This window comes from Dysidea avara, chromosome 1 (genome assembly GCF_963678975.1).
Source record: "Dysidea avara chromosome 1, odDysAvar1.4, whole genome shotgun sequence".
Lineage (NCBI taxonomy): Eukaryota > Metazoa > Porifera > Demospongiae > Dictyoceratida > Dysideidae > Dysidea > Dysidea avara.
Genome location: NC_089272.1, coordinates 56,928,321 through 56,940,725, shown reverse-complemented (window position 1 = coordinate 56,940,725; position 12,405 = coordinate 56,928,321). Strand labels below are relative to the sequence as shown.

Genomic DNA, 12,405 nt, shown 5'->3' with positions numbered 1-12,405 from the left:
ACCTTCCTTTTTATATGATCCATGTTGCCAGGTATCACATCTTCCAGTTCAGCGGTTGGCTTGTCCATGAATCCTTATCTGATAATATTGGTTTTCTACCATTTCCTTCAAGATTACTATTTGAATCACTGTATAATATTATATCCTGAGGAGGTAGCATCTGGCATTATTCTAACTGCAGCCAACCAAAACCAGACATGTGACAAGTCACTTATAAACTCCTTTGCTTGGCAGAAATTTTCCGTAAACTCTTTCCACCGTATTCCTTTGTTTTTCACGGAGCAACACACAGAGTCACAATTTCGTCCTCACGGACTGTCAATGTGTGCACCAAAGTATTAGAACCTTACACATGATCATGTGATCCCTGCCCGATACTGAGTAGCTAATTTTGGCGTGACACTGGTTATAGCCTGATTGAGTTTTATTCATATCATTCATTATTTGGCAATGGTAAATTGTTACTTTTGATTGTGTAGGTAGAGCTTTACTGTGGTTTCTGTTCTTGCTTCTGCTGCTGGTCAGACGTTCAACCGAACAATTCACCAAATGGTCGTTCAAAATGGGAATTTGCTCAGAAAATGGCCAATGGCTGACTGTTATTTCTGGCATTGACTTAATAATGGCTACAGATACATGCTTGAATTTTTTTGACATTGCTTCTGCTCAACAGGTACCCGGCTTTTGGCATACCTCAGTATGTACATTGCACACATCTTTGTCCTCCTTTGTGTCCCATTTCTTTTTGCTGACAGTACAAGGTGTCAATTTGTGGTAGGTTATCCTGTGCTGACTGTCACATTTTACTTTATAATAAAAGTAGTCTGTACGTCTGTACATATTTTCCATAACAACTGGATTGATTGCAGAGATGCTATTTGTGCTCCTCTTCATTTGTAATGCTGGACTTAAAATTTCTGAGTTTGTTTTGTACTTTTGGACAAAAATTTCAGAGCATGAGACAGATGGGTATGACGCATGTATTGATGCAAGGCGACACTATCTAGTTAATTATAACATTGTTGTTGGTATAGGTAGTTCTTCTCAATAGTGTAGGAAGTTAACAGAAAAACTTGTAGTTGTTATGGAAAGTTACCACAATGGCTGTTTCCACAACACTGATGGACTGAATAACATTTTATTCCTCCTGATATCATCACTGGAGCATTTCACATTAGCTAAGCAACTAAAATTACAGGACACTTCCTTTGTAAAACAAACTACAGGTATCAAAGGAACCGTCAGCAATATTTAAAACATCTAACATAGCTAGAATCATTTCATCACATTGTGTTATATAAGTCACTCAAACATACAGAACAGTGTAAAGAAAGTATTTTTTCAGAATGAAAATCAAGTAATTAATTACATTTCTACATTGTGTACACGTAGCAACCTGTCACTATATTGCTGTTGACTGAGTGTCAGTACTTCAGAAATCTGCTTTTTGCTCACTCTCTTTTAAGTCGTGCCATAAAACTATGTGATAGGGACTGGACAAGATTAGATAACTACTATCCCCTATAGAAGGTTCTGTATAGTTGGAAGTCACTGAGATTCATTCTGAAATTGAAATTCTATCTCAGACCAGGTGCTGACTGATACAGTAATTGAGTAACCAACACAATTATGCATTGTACAAACACACTTACTTTAAACTGCACTTTAATGGTGCACTGTGTCCTCTTGGAAGTGATGATACATCATAGATAATAAGTCTCTTGTCATACCTGTAGGTGGACATTGACAACATTAAACTGTGAGTCACAGAAAGTACAATAATGATGTAGGGAGTGGTATACTGTTTTGCGATACACAGGCTTACAACTTACCCTACTGTATATGCTTTGCTCTCTAAAGAAATGATACATTTGATAATATCATCATGTCCATTGACAGTCTCCGCTGCAAAAACAAACGTGATAAAATATAACAAACACACGACCCATACATGGTAGTCTTATTATCTGTACTTTTCTGCACATTTATTTGTCAGTCACTACTGGCTAATTTATCTCAAAGAAAATAAACTGTTAAATGGTCTATACCATGTATAGAATTGCTTCCAGCCACACCAAGTAATTCAATTAGTGTAATGAATCAAGTATTGTTAAATAATAAAACTTTGTTATTACAATGATGTATGTAGGAAGTGAGTACACAAGGAAGGCTGATTGTCAGTTAGCAATGGTAGTGTGTACTGTCATCAGCTTTACTACCTGTGAGTAGGAATATAAACTGCATTATGTATGTATTGTAAAAATTAGCATTATTGTCAGCTTTTATATCAATTACAGTTCCAAGTATAAAGGTTTTAATGCTCGTTGAAACACTTGTGTCGTTGTTGAATGTTTTTTGTTTGGTGTACGTATGTTGTATGTTTATTTATTATTTATTTATTAAAGGTTTACAGCACAAGTGCTGAAGGTCTGTAGGACACCTGGTCCAACATCCTGTTTAAAGTTGTTACATAAAGTGTGTTTGCAAAGGTGGAGAAAGGTGTACATTGTTACATTTTTGCTTTTGCTGCATTTCTTGTTTGCAATAAATACTTCTCTTTTGTATAAGGTGATAATTAACCACCTAACTGGAGCCGGTGTATGGTAGTTGTTGACCAGGCAATAACAATCATTGATCATTCTTTCAACAAACCTCACCATCTGGCTAAGAAACTCAGCCGGATGGAGAAGCAAAACATTGATAAGTTAGCTTGGCTTATGACACTGCTTATTTGTAGTCATTTACAATGCATGTGAGCTAAGTTCACTACACACATACCACATGCAATGGCAGTCACACTATCAATGTTATATACATAGTTATTAGTGTACCTTTCTCACGTGACAAGAGTGGCATACCAGAAGGAGATGTCTTGTCTAAAATGATAAACATGATAATGACAAACCTAGTTATATACCAATAGATGACATATGACATTCTAATGGTATGTGCCAACCTGTTAAGCTGAACACTTTCAAACATCCATTAAAACCAGCTATTAATTCATTACGTCTTGCAACCCAAGCCATTGAATACACCGTTATTCCAACAGACATGGGGCCAAGTACATGAGTACTTATACTTAAGTACACTTAAGTACAAGTTTGAAAGTACTTGTACTTTACTTAAATACTTTCTTAATTACCGCAATGTACTTGTACTTATACTCAAGTACTTTTGCCAAGTACTTGAGTACTTAAAGTACTTCTAAGTACTGCAAACATTGTAGTTTGTACACAGTGAGCGTCAATAAAAATAAATTTGATGAAGTTGTAGTTTTCAACCTCTTGGTACTTTGTACAACCTTACTATGTATCATGTAGCCACAAGCAGCTGTTTAATAGGAATTCTGGTTTATATAATAAAAGCAATGCTGTCGTTTAAATTGGGAGTTGAAGAGAATGGTTGACAAAAACCTGAAACTACCTGCTGTCATGAAATATTTTGCAATTCCTGAAGTTTTATCTGAAGGAGACTGTAAGGCTAAAACTACTGTAATGAGGAGTTTGTTGAATTGGTGGTAAGAAATTATCGTTTATAGTGCACAGTATCCTTCTACGTCAGACACCATCCTTCCCTTTCCATTGTGGTAAAATAGTGCTTGTATTATTTATCCTAATTAAGTGGTTATTTAGCAATGCAGGAAAAGAATTTAAATCCAAGTGTAGTAGACCTAGAAATGATTATTATGCAGTGTAATAGTTCTGTGAATATAAAAACTGTACCTTGCATGTTTGTACCTCAAGCTTAAGTTATTATGCACGGCTGTTGCTATAGGAAAATGTACTGTACTTGTACTTTACCTAAGTACTTTCAGTATGTACTTGTACTTTACTTAAGTACTCTTGTGATTTCAGTTGGAGTACTTGTACTTATACTTCAAAAACTCAAAAGTACTTGTACTTTACTTAAGTACTTTTAAATGTACTTGGCCCCATGTCTGCATTCCAAGTTACAAGAAGAAAGTGACAAACTGCAATCATTATTAGTTAAAATACTGAATTGTGTCATGTACTTTGTTATCAAAACATACACAGATGTGCGTAAGTGTTGAATGAAAACTAGTAGATGATAATGTAGCACATAAATGGTGATAATACTGGAGCACAGTTCAGTAGAATGTCTATCAATGACAGGCCAATAATTGTAGTGACAAAGACAGAACAACAATGGGCTTAATTTCCAATTACATTCAATTGAAACCCATAAATCACAATTCCCATATAACACAATAATGATACACTTTATTTATTTAAATGTTCCTTGGATGTTATAAAAGTGTATGTAGGGGCTGGACTGGTGGGAGACATCAACTATACAATTTCCAAACCCATAAAATGGCATTGTTAAATGTCACATGATTGGCATCTTATGATAATGAAATGGATATAAACGCACAATAGCCTATAGATAGTTAGATACAATGTCACACACAACAAGTTTAAGTGTGTCAACATTGTAAAGATAACAGACTCAATACTGGTCTAGGATTAATAGACCATGTGATCTCTAAGGTAGACAATGACATTGATAAGCTCATGCAATTGCAGTATACATGTAAATGCATAGTGAATATTTTGTGGGCCAAACATGTCCTTATCCAGTCAGAATATCTTTGTTGAATGCAGAACCAAAAATTCAGACTGTGATTGCCTTGAGCTAGCGGACTTGGCAAATCTATTTTTTCATATATATAAGCCTTCATCTGAAGGTGTTGGGGTTTATATTGTACTAGGCACTGGTATTGTGTCAAGCTAGCTAGCTAACTACATACGTACGTAGGTGAACTAGGTGTATGGAAATTGGTTGGTGTATTATTCAGAAGCTCATTAACTCTGCAATGTAGCACTAAATGGGTCCCTGGTAGTCACTACCTGTAGATCTCACTAGAAAACTTTTGTTTTGCTGTTATTATTCTGCTTTTTTTTTCTTCACTCTGGCAATTAAATTAAGTGCACTGCTGGCCAAATTTGATATATGGTTTGCAAAAATGTCTTATCTTTCCTGTCTTTATCACAGTGCAGCACAAACAATGGCAATTGCAAAATTAATGTTGTGGGCACAAACGAGAAGTTAAAAAGATAATAACCTGTTGAATTAAAAACTATTCTACTGTATGTCCCACTTGTATTAGTCAGTTAGCAGAAAATTAAACTACGTAAATAAATATTAAATTTTTTTAGAGAAACTTTTTTTAAGGAGTTTGGGAGTACTCTGCAGACATTTTTAGGTTCAATTATACCTAACCAATACTGCCAAGCTGTTATGAAGGAAAAGTGAAGTTTTTAATAATCCCCATACCATACCGTATAAATACTTTCATCTTGTCAGATGTTATACTGGTCATACTCAAAATGAAACAGCAGATACGTACCTAACAATTACCAGCACAATTATCTAGCATTGATCCTACACATCTATGTCATTACACACAGGACAATATATGGTTACATGTGTGATAAAAGTAGTATGGCAGCAGCTAAATGGTTGAGTGAGTCTGAATAGTTTGCATACTGAAAACCGCATTGAATATAATTTACAAAACCATGAAGCAATAAACCTTGGTTCTTATTATAGCAATATCAAGTTTATCAGATTATACGTGACTACATGTGACTGTTGCTTCATTAAGCTTGCAGGCAGTGATGCGATATGTACAAATTAAACATTTACATAAACATCCAGGTGACACGTTATCATGAAAATAATCTTGCATTGTTATAGCCTGCCTTGAAATATTGCATCACTTCATTTTTGTGTAGCAGTTGCCAGCCTAAAATGAAGTACAACAATTTCTACACAAAGGAACAGTCTGGACAAGCCTCACCATGGACTATACCATTGAGGAACAACATTTAGTTCTACAGTCACATCACATATTGCTTTATGATAAATTATATGCTATATACATCCTGTATGTACAGTGTAGATTATGGCATACCCTTGTTGGATGTACACTGATGTGGCTTAAGAGACACAAAGATAATGTTAAGACTAGACTAGTGGACCCCTTCTTCAAGCTCCAGAAATAGTAGAACATGGCTTCTGAACATACTGACGGAAAGAAATGTTAGCTAGCATACAACACATACGTATGTTTATATAACAGCAGATAGCTGTTGGCAGTTTACGTAAACTGCTTCATCTGTTTCTCATGAAATCATTCTGTGCTATTCATTGTAAATCAACAACATTTACTAAGAATTACTAATTATGACAGTCCATATTACCATAGTAATACTGGGAATGATAAACAATGGGTGGGAGAACAAGGTGGCTCAATTCCATACATTACATGCGTTGCCATTAACAGCACAATATTGGGGAAGTGACTATCAATAAAGCTTTTCACCAGTACGCTTCAAATATGTTAAGTATACATTGCAGCCAGTGCCAATCAATGGTCAATTTACCTCAAGAGTTGAGTAAGGAGTTCCATTTGGTACCCATAAAATTATGGTACCATCCACCGAAGATGAAAACATCACTTTACCCTCATTCCTGCAAGCATAAACATACGACATTTAACAACAAATCACCAGTCACACCCAGCAGGTGTCATGGGTACGTCTCTTTGTTACACAAATACCCGAATATGAAAGCAAAATCCCAACAAGTGAATTTGAAAATCTAACTAAATCATGCACTCGCACATGTATGTAGAATTAAATTAACCAACAACAGATGACACTATCTTACTATCAGACCGTTAAAAGATTGCATAACTAATTTTTACATATTAGCCATATAAAATACATCCAATAAGACTACGACTAGACCTAAACTATGTCCTGTACATTTGTATTGGATTAGGACACTGTGAGTGTACAGTGATTCAATGGAATTAATTATCAAATAATAAGTTCTAATATAATATTAACAGTACAATTCTACACACAACCTCAACACAACTTCACTCATGGGTTTAAAGGGTTAAAAATGATGTGGCTGGGACACAATACATTCAGATGCCAGAACCCATAGTAATGTGTTGCTATGTTAGTTACATCAATTAACACAAACATATCCCAGTAGTACTAATCATATCTAGACATCTTATTTGGTGAATAGAAAATTAATTTGTCCACTGAATTCATATCAGATTAATAACATACTATGGTAGTGTGTTTCCCAGCTATTAGGCTTGGTCATGGACATTCAATTTGAAGGAACTTTTTACAGCATTCATGGTGATAAATTAATATTAAATTTAATTAGTTTAGTTTTATCATATTTTCATACTTTTTTAGATTTTAACTGATGCAACCCAAGACAACCCTGAAATTCTACAGCACATTACAGTATAGTGTAACACTAATGCTGTGCCCTCTCATATGCCAGCTCTAGAACTGTCACTGAATAAAAGTGATGGTCTGTTAGCAGTCTCACAAGTCAACAAAATTATGTATCATAATGTTAGCACACAGTTCAATTGTTATTCAATCACATTATCTTGTAACCATGTAACAATTATTATCGTTTTATATGTAAATATTTGTATTAAAGCTTGTTGATTTTGTCATGATCCTTACAGGTGAATTTTCAACCACATGACTTTAAAGTAATAGTTTGATGTCTACAATACATCTGATTAAGAAATCGCATGTCGTACATATATGTGTACTAGGGATCTCTCATCTGGTAGGCTTGTGGTACAGGCTACATATCCTTGTAGACACCTGCAAGCAAAATATCCCTTGCACACATCTAATCGTAAACCTTCAATGTATACCAAACTGGTTAAATGCAGTGAAGCCAACCTATATACTATAGTGTACAATCTAAATCATCAAAGAAAGGTAACTCTGGTGATGTGAACGAGCATACATAGTAGTACAGTACCGCCCAGAGGTAACGTTACAATCCCTCGCAAGTGCTCAAATCCAGGTAACGACTTGACACGACACAAGACATGAACACATCATGTGTGAAGGCACGCAGTTATTGGAGCAGCCACCCAAGGGAGCTCGCATGTTGTGGCTACACATGGTGAGTTAGCTTGTGCACACATGCCAAAGAAACATCGCGGGTCGACAATTGGCTACACGAGTATCAACTGCTCGTGAGTGCAACGTTACCTCTGGGTGGTACTGTACTTAAGGATGATTATACAACAAATGTAATTATTACACATATTTCCAAGGACGAGAAATTTTTATTTCGCAGCATGGATTGTCTTGGATACATACAAAAATATTTCCAGTGTGAGAGCACAAGTTCCTAACTTAATTCCTAACATGATAGTTGTACAATATTTGAATACACTACACTTGGTGCTATGGAGACCACTGAAATTAAAATATTATTCCAGCATGCATGAGTATTTACTGGATGTTACTTAGTAACACAACCTGCCTATTGGAACCTTTGCAGCGTAAAGTAATATGTGCCTGTAACATTACTGCTGAAATTGTTTGCGTGTGCAAGAAATTTCCCAGTCAGTTTGTGGTTGAAAGAAAATTTATTTACTGAGCGCTGTTACCAACCGAAACAGATATATATTTTACTGTAGTTATGGCGGGACTTTTTAGCAGAGGAGAATATGGCAAATCACTACAAAGCTTAATCTGCTAATTAACTCATAGCACCAGAGATTATCATTTTTCATTATAGCTGGAGGTTGAGCTTCAATACGTAAAAAGTTTATTTGCTGAATGGGGTATTCGTCAAAGTTACTTCCACCACAGTTGAAGCTGCTTCAAGTTAGGAGTGGAATTTGCTGATTGAAACCGTGACGTAAGCAATTAACACATCAATATTCACAGGTAACTGATCCTATTACCAGTACAAATAAATTCTAGTAGATAGACAAGCTGACGGACACCTGTATTGTGGCCATACAATCAAAACACCTGACATGGCTGCTACACCCTATATCCATAATAAATAAACTAAGTGTCTAACAACAGTAGACCTAGATACCACCAACACAATATGTATTCTTAGAAAATTTTACGTAACATTTCCTTTGATGTCTGAGGTTACTAAATCCAATAGAAACCTGTGGTGGGGTTACTAAATAGTTAGTAATCTGTGGTCTAGCCGGTGGTTGTTTACTATATTCATCAAACGAAAATTGGCAAAGCCAAAAACAAAATGTCCTTTACTGTTAGCTTATACTTTCTGGACAAGACAGGCATCATTTGCATTCATCTAGGCATCCAATACCAATGCCCGGCACAGTGTAGCGCTGACACAACAAACTCGAAGAATAAATCTCGATGCTAACACTCACAATTTGCTTCTTAATAGCTTACTTTCTGGACAAGACAAACATCATTCTAGCCTGGCATAGTAACTACTTGATACTGGAACTAGTCACGCAACGGTTATGAATGTCACACCAGCGCAGTGGCATTGACATGATGAACTCGAATTAAGGATAAATCCCTATGTTAGCTTGCCACTTTCTCTCACTCTTTCTTAATCTAGAAAATTTTCTAAATCACATAGAATGGGTCGACATCGGTTTCTACGCTATTTAGACCCCCTCAGATGATGTCGGCTTGGCTACCCACAATTAATTACCTTGGCCTGCGGCCTTGGCAATTAGGTTTATGGGTAGCCTCGCCCACATCATCCTAGAGTCTCTAAATTGCATAGAAACCTTGTCGACCCATTCTAACTAATACTTAATACCCACATGGATATACCTGTAGTTACCAAGTAACATGTTATAATGCTCATCTTACAATCTAAAATTAATGTGATTAAGATACTAATTTTGTGTACATGATTATCACTATGGTTACCTCTTTTAAAATCACAACATTATTAATGGTCTACGCAAAATGGCTTCTGTCTGGAAATGGCTTGTTTTTCATAAAGCCATTCAACCACACATGAAGTAGAGTCAGTAATTCTCCAGAGTATTGAAAATAGTCCCTGATTGAGAAGCCCTTACAAATGTAAACCCTTCTAGGCTTCTTGTGGTATAATAACTGATTGTTCACACTGATTCATGACATACCATGAATGACAAGCAAAAATTTTGTAAGCATCAAATAATCATGTTTGAAAAGCTCACAAAATACACGCTTCCTCAACATTAGCCTCAGGCACATAAAATGTGTCAAAAACAACCAAAATGTGGTATGACAATCTCTGTCTGCTACAACCTTCTCACACGCTTACACAGAACATCTTTCAACACTTGTGATACCGCCACATAAAAATTAATTATCCACAAGTAAACTATTGATGGACATTAACACAACACCGATACGTACATGCAATGACACTTAAAATCTTAAGTTACGATGTGATAATGGACAACTAATTTGCTACTGTACCATTAACTGACCAAAACACTAACTGTGTAATCCATCCCTTGTGTGTGCTAGGTAGAACAGTAATGTTGTGACCACTGTCAGCCTCCCAGCTCTTTAGTGCACCATCTGTAATCCAAGTCATCCACACATAAAATCATCGTATCCAAACAACCATCTGATAATCTTATAATAATAATTCTGCCCATGTACCCCAGTTTAGTTTTAAAATAATTGAAGTTGTCTAAGAATAATTAGTCACCATGGAAAACTTTGCAAATGGTCATGGTGGCTGCGACAGCCAATGGTGGCTGACAGCCAATGGTGGCTGACAGCCAATGGTGGCTGACAGCCAATGGTGGCTGACAGCCAATGGTGGCTGACAGCCAAAGTTGGCTGACAGATAGGCGGTGGTCGATGAAATCCACTAACCTCACATGATTCGTGGGGAATATATGTTCCATCGACCACAATGTTTTAACACTTAGTTGTTAAACCACAAGTCTTTAATGTGAAACACAACCATTAGGTAATTACAAAGACTCCATAATGTCTAACAAATGTAATTGAGTGTACACAACTGATTGGTGTATAGTTACATAACAATTCAGTTATACAATCTTGTCATACTCACCTGTATTTCAAAATTTTGACATGTCAATAAGTACATAGTTACATTACAATGGGTAATATTATATGTACATGGTCACTGTCATTTAGTAAAATATCTACTTGTGATACTGCACAATTACTGTTAGCAACTATCAGGGTCGGTACATGCTCGATTACATCACTGCTCATGAGCAACGACCAACAGTGTAGGAGTGCCTTCGTGATGTATATATATTTACACTAAACATACTACATTATAATTATATTACCCACAGTACAGAGTTTAACTGGACTCATTTACTATCATGAATGTGATATACAGTCATGCCAATTTAATGATGGTCAAACAAACAGTCAACAGAAGAGATTGTGGCTATTAGGTAATGGTTACACTGCAGAAATATATGAGCTTACATTACTGGGGCTACTTTAAGACTAAGTCACGCACTTCACTTTTACAATAATCCATGATTTTTGGTGACAAATTACAAGTGTTAAAATCAAACTAGCTAGTAGCTATGATGCAGCAATTATGGATTTAACTGAAAGGTACCAAGATGTCTCTTTTGTAAGGCTTACAATAAAAATTTATCTTTATCAGTTGGCAACCTGACAAAACATCAATGCCGTATGAAGCTGCTCAGCCACATTCGTCATGTAGCTGGCCTTAGGAAAGTCTAATAAAACATGCATAAAACATGGGAAGAACTGAGAAAGGTCAACTCCAACCATGTCTTGATCTGCAAGTCACCTAGGTCATGTACTGCATAGTTGGCTGATTGCCACTCACACTTGACAGGTGATATAAAGGAGGACATATCTAACTACGAAACATCACAACACTGTTTGTACTTGATCCAGTTTTAGTACTTGACCCAGCTTTTGCTGAACAGAACTGGCTAGTTGCTAGGTTATTGATAGACTATCATTATTCCAAACAGTGACATCAGTCAGTAATGTTTATTTAAATCCACCAACATAAGCAGTTAATAGGTAGTTAGTTAGCATAGTTTGCACATATGGAGCACACATTAGGGATGCTCTATTATCACCATTCAGCTTTATATTAACAGTTTAGCTGGTGGGGCTTTATGTACACAAACGATGCAGCCTACAAGAGACCTTACTGAGATAGCCACGCCCTTCAAAAGTAATGAATGATGTATTCACAAAGCCCAATAAAAGTATATTGGTTGGCCTTTAAATGTAATGTATACTTTATTCCAGGTTATACGTACGTACGCATCAATTAATCAGCTACCTTCGTATCCAGTGATGATTTCTCGTCTAAGCGCGTGATACAGCAGCGCCGTGATAGGTTTCGACTTGATATCACGAATAATGAATCTTTTCTCCATAGTGCGCCCAGCTTGTGAAAAGTACTGTTTACTACTTCCGATGTGGCGCTAACATGGTATCGTGTTGACGAGCGTATTAACGTGACAAAAATAAAAGCTGGAATTATAGCGCATCATGTGGTCGCCTAAATTTTGTGAATTTTAGGCGCTTATATGAACACTACCAG

At 36.2% G+C, this 12,405-nt stretch overlaps 1 protein-coding gene across 2 annotated transcripts; it reads right to left on the bottom strand.

Moving 5' to 3' along the window:
* Positions 1–1,716: 1,716 nt before the first annotated feature.
* On the bottom strand, positions 1,717–12,352 carry LOC136237228 (lissencephaly-1 homolog). 2 transcript variants are annotated; one of them, XM_066027557.1, is made up of 6 exons: positions 12,142–12,352; positions 10,304–10,397; positions 6,414–6,501; positions 2,832–2,876; positions 1,833–1,905; positions 1,717–1,730 (listed from the first exon to the last, which is right to left on the bottom strand). In XM_066027557.1, the coding sequence occupies exons 1-5, from the start codon at positions 12,236–12,238 to the stop codon at positions 1,855–1,857; spliced, it is 375 nt and encodes a 124-aa protein (XP_065883629.1). In that variant the 5' UTR covers positions 12,239–12,352; the 3' UTR covers positions 1,717–1,730; positions 1,833–1,854. The 2 variants fall into 2 exon arrangements, 1 of the variants encoding a protein (XP_065883629.1); XR_010692349.1 differs by lacking the exon at positions 1,717–1,730 and adding an exon at positions 5,942–6,054.
* Between the last annotated feature and the right edge of the window lie 53 nt (positions 12,353–12,405).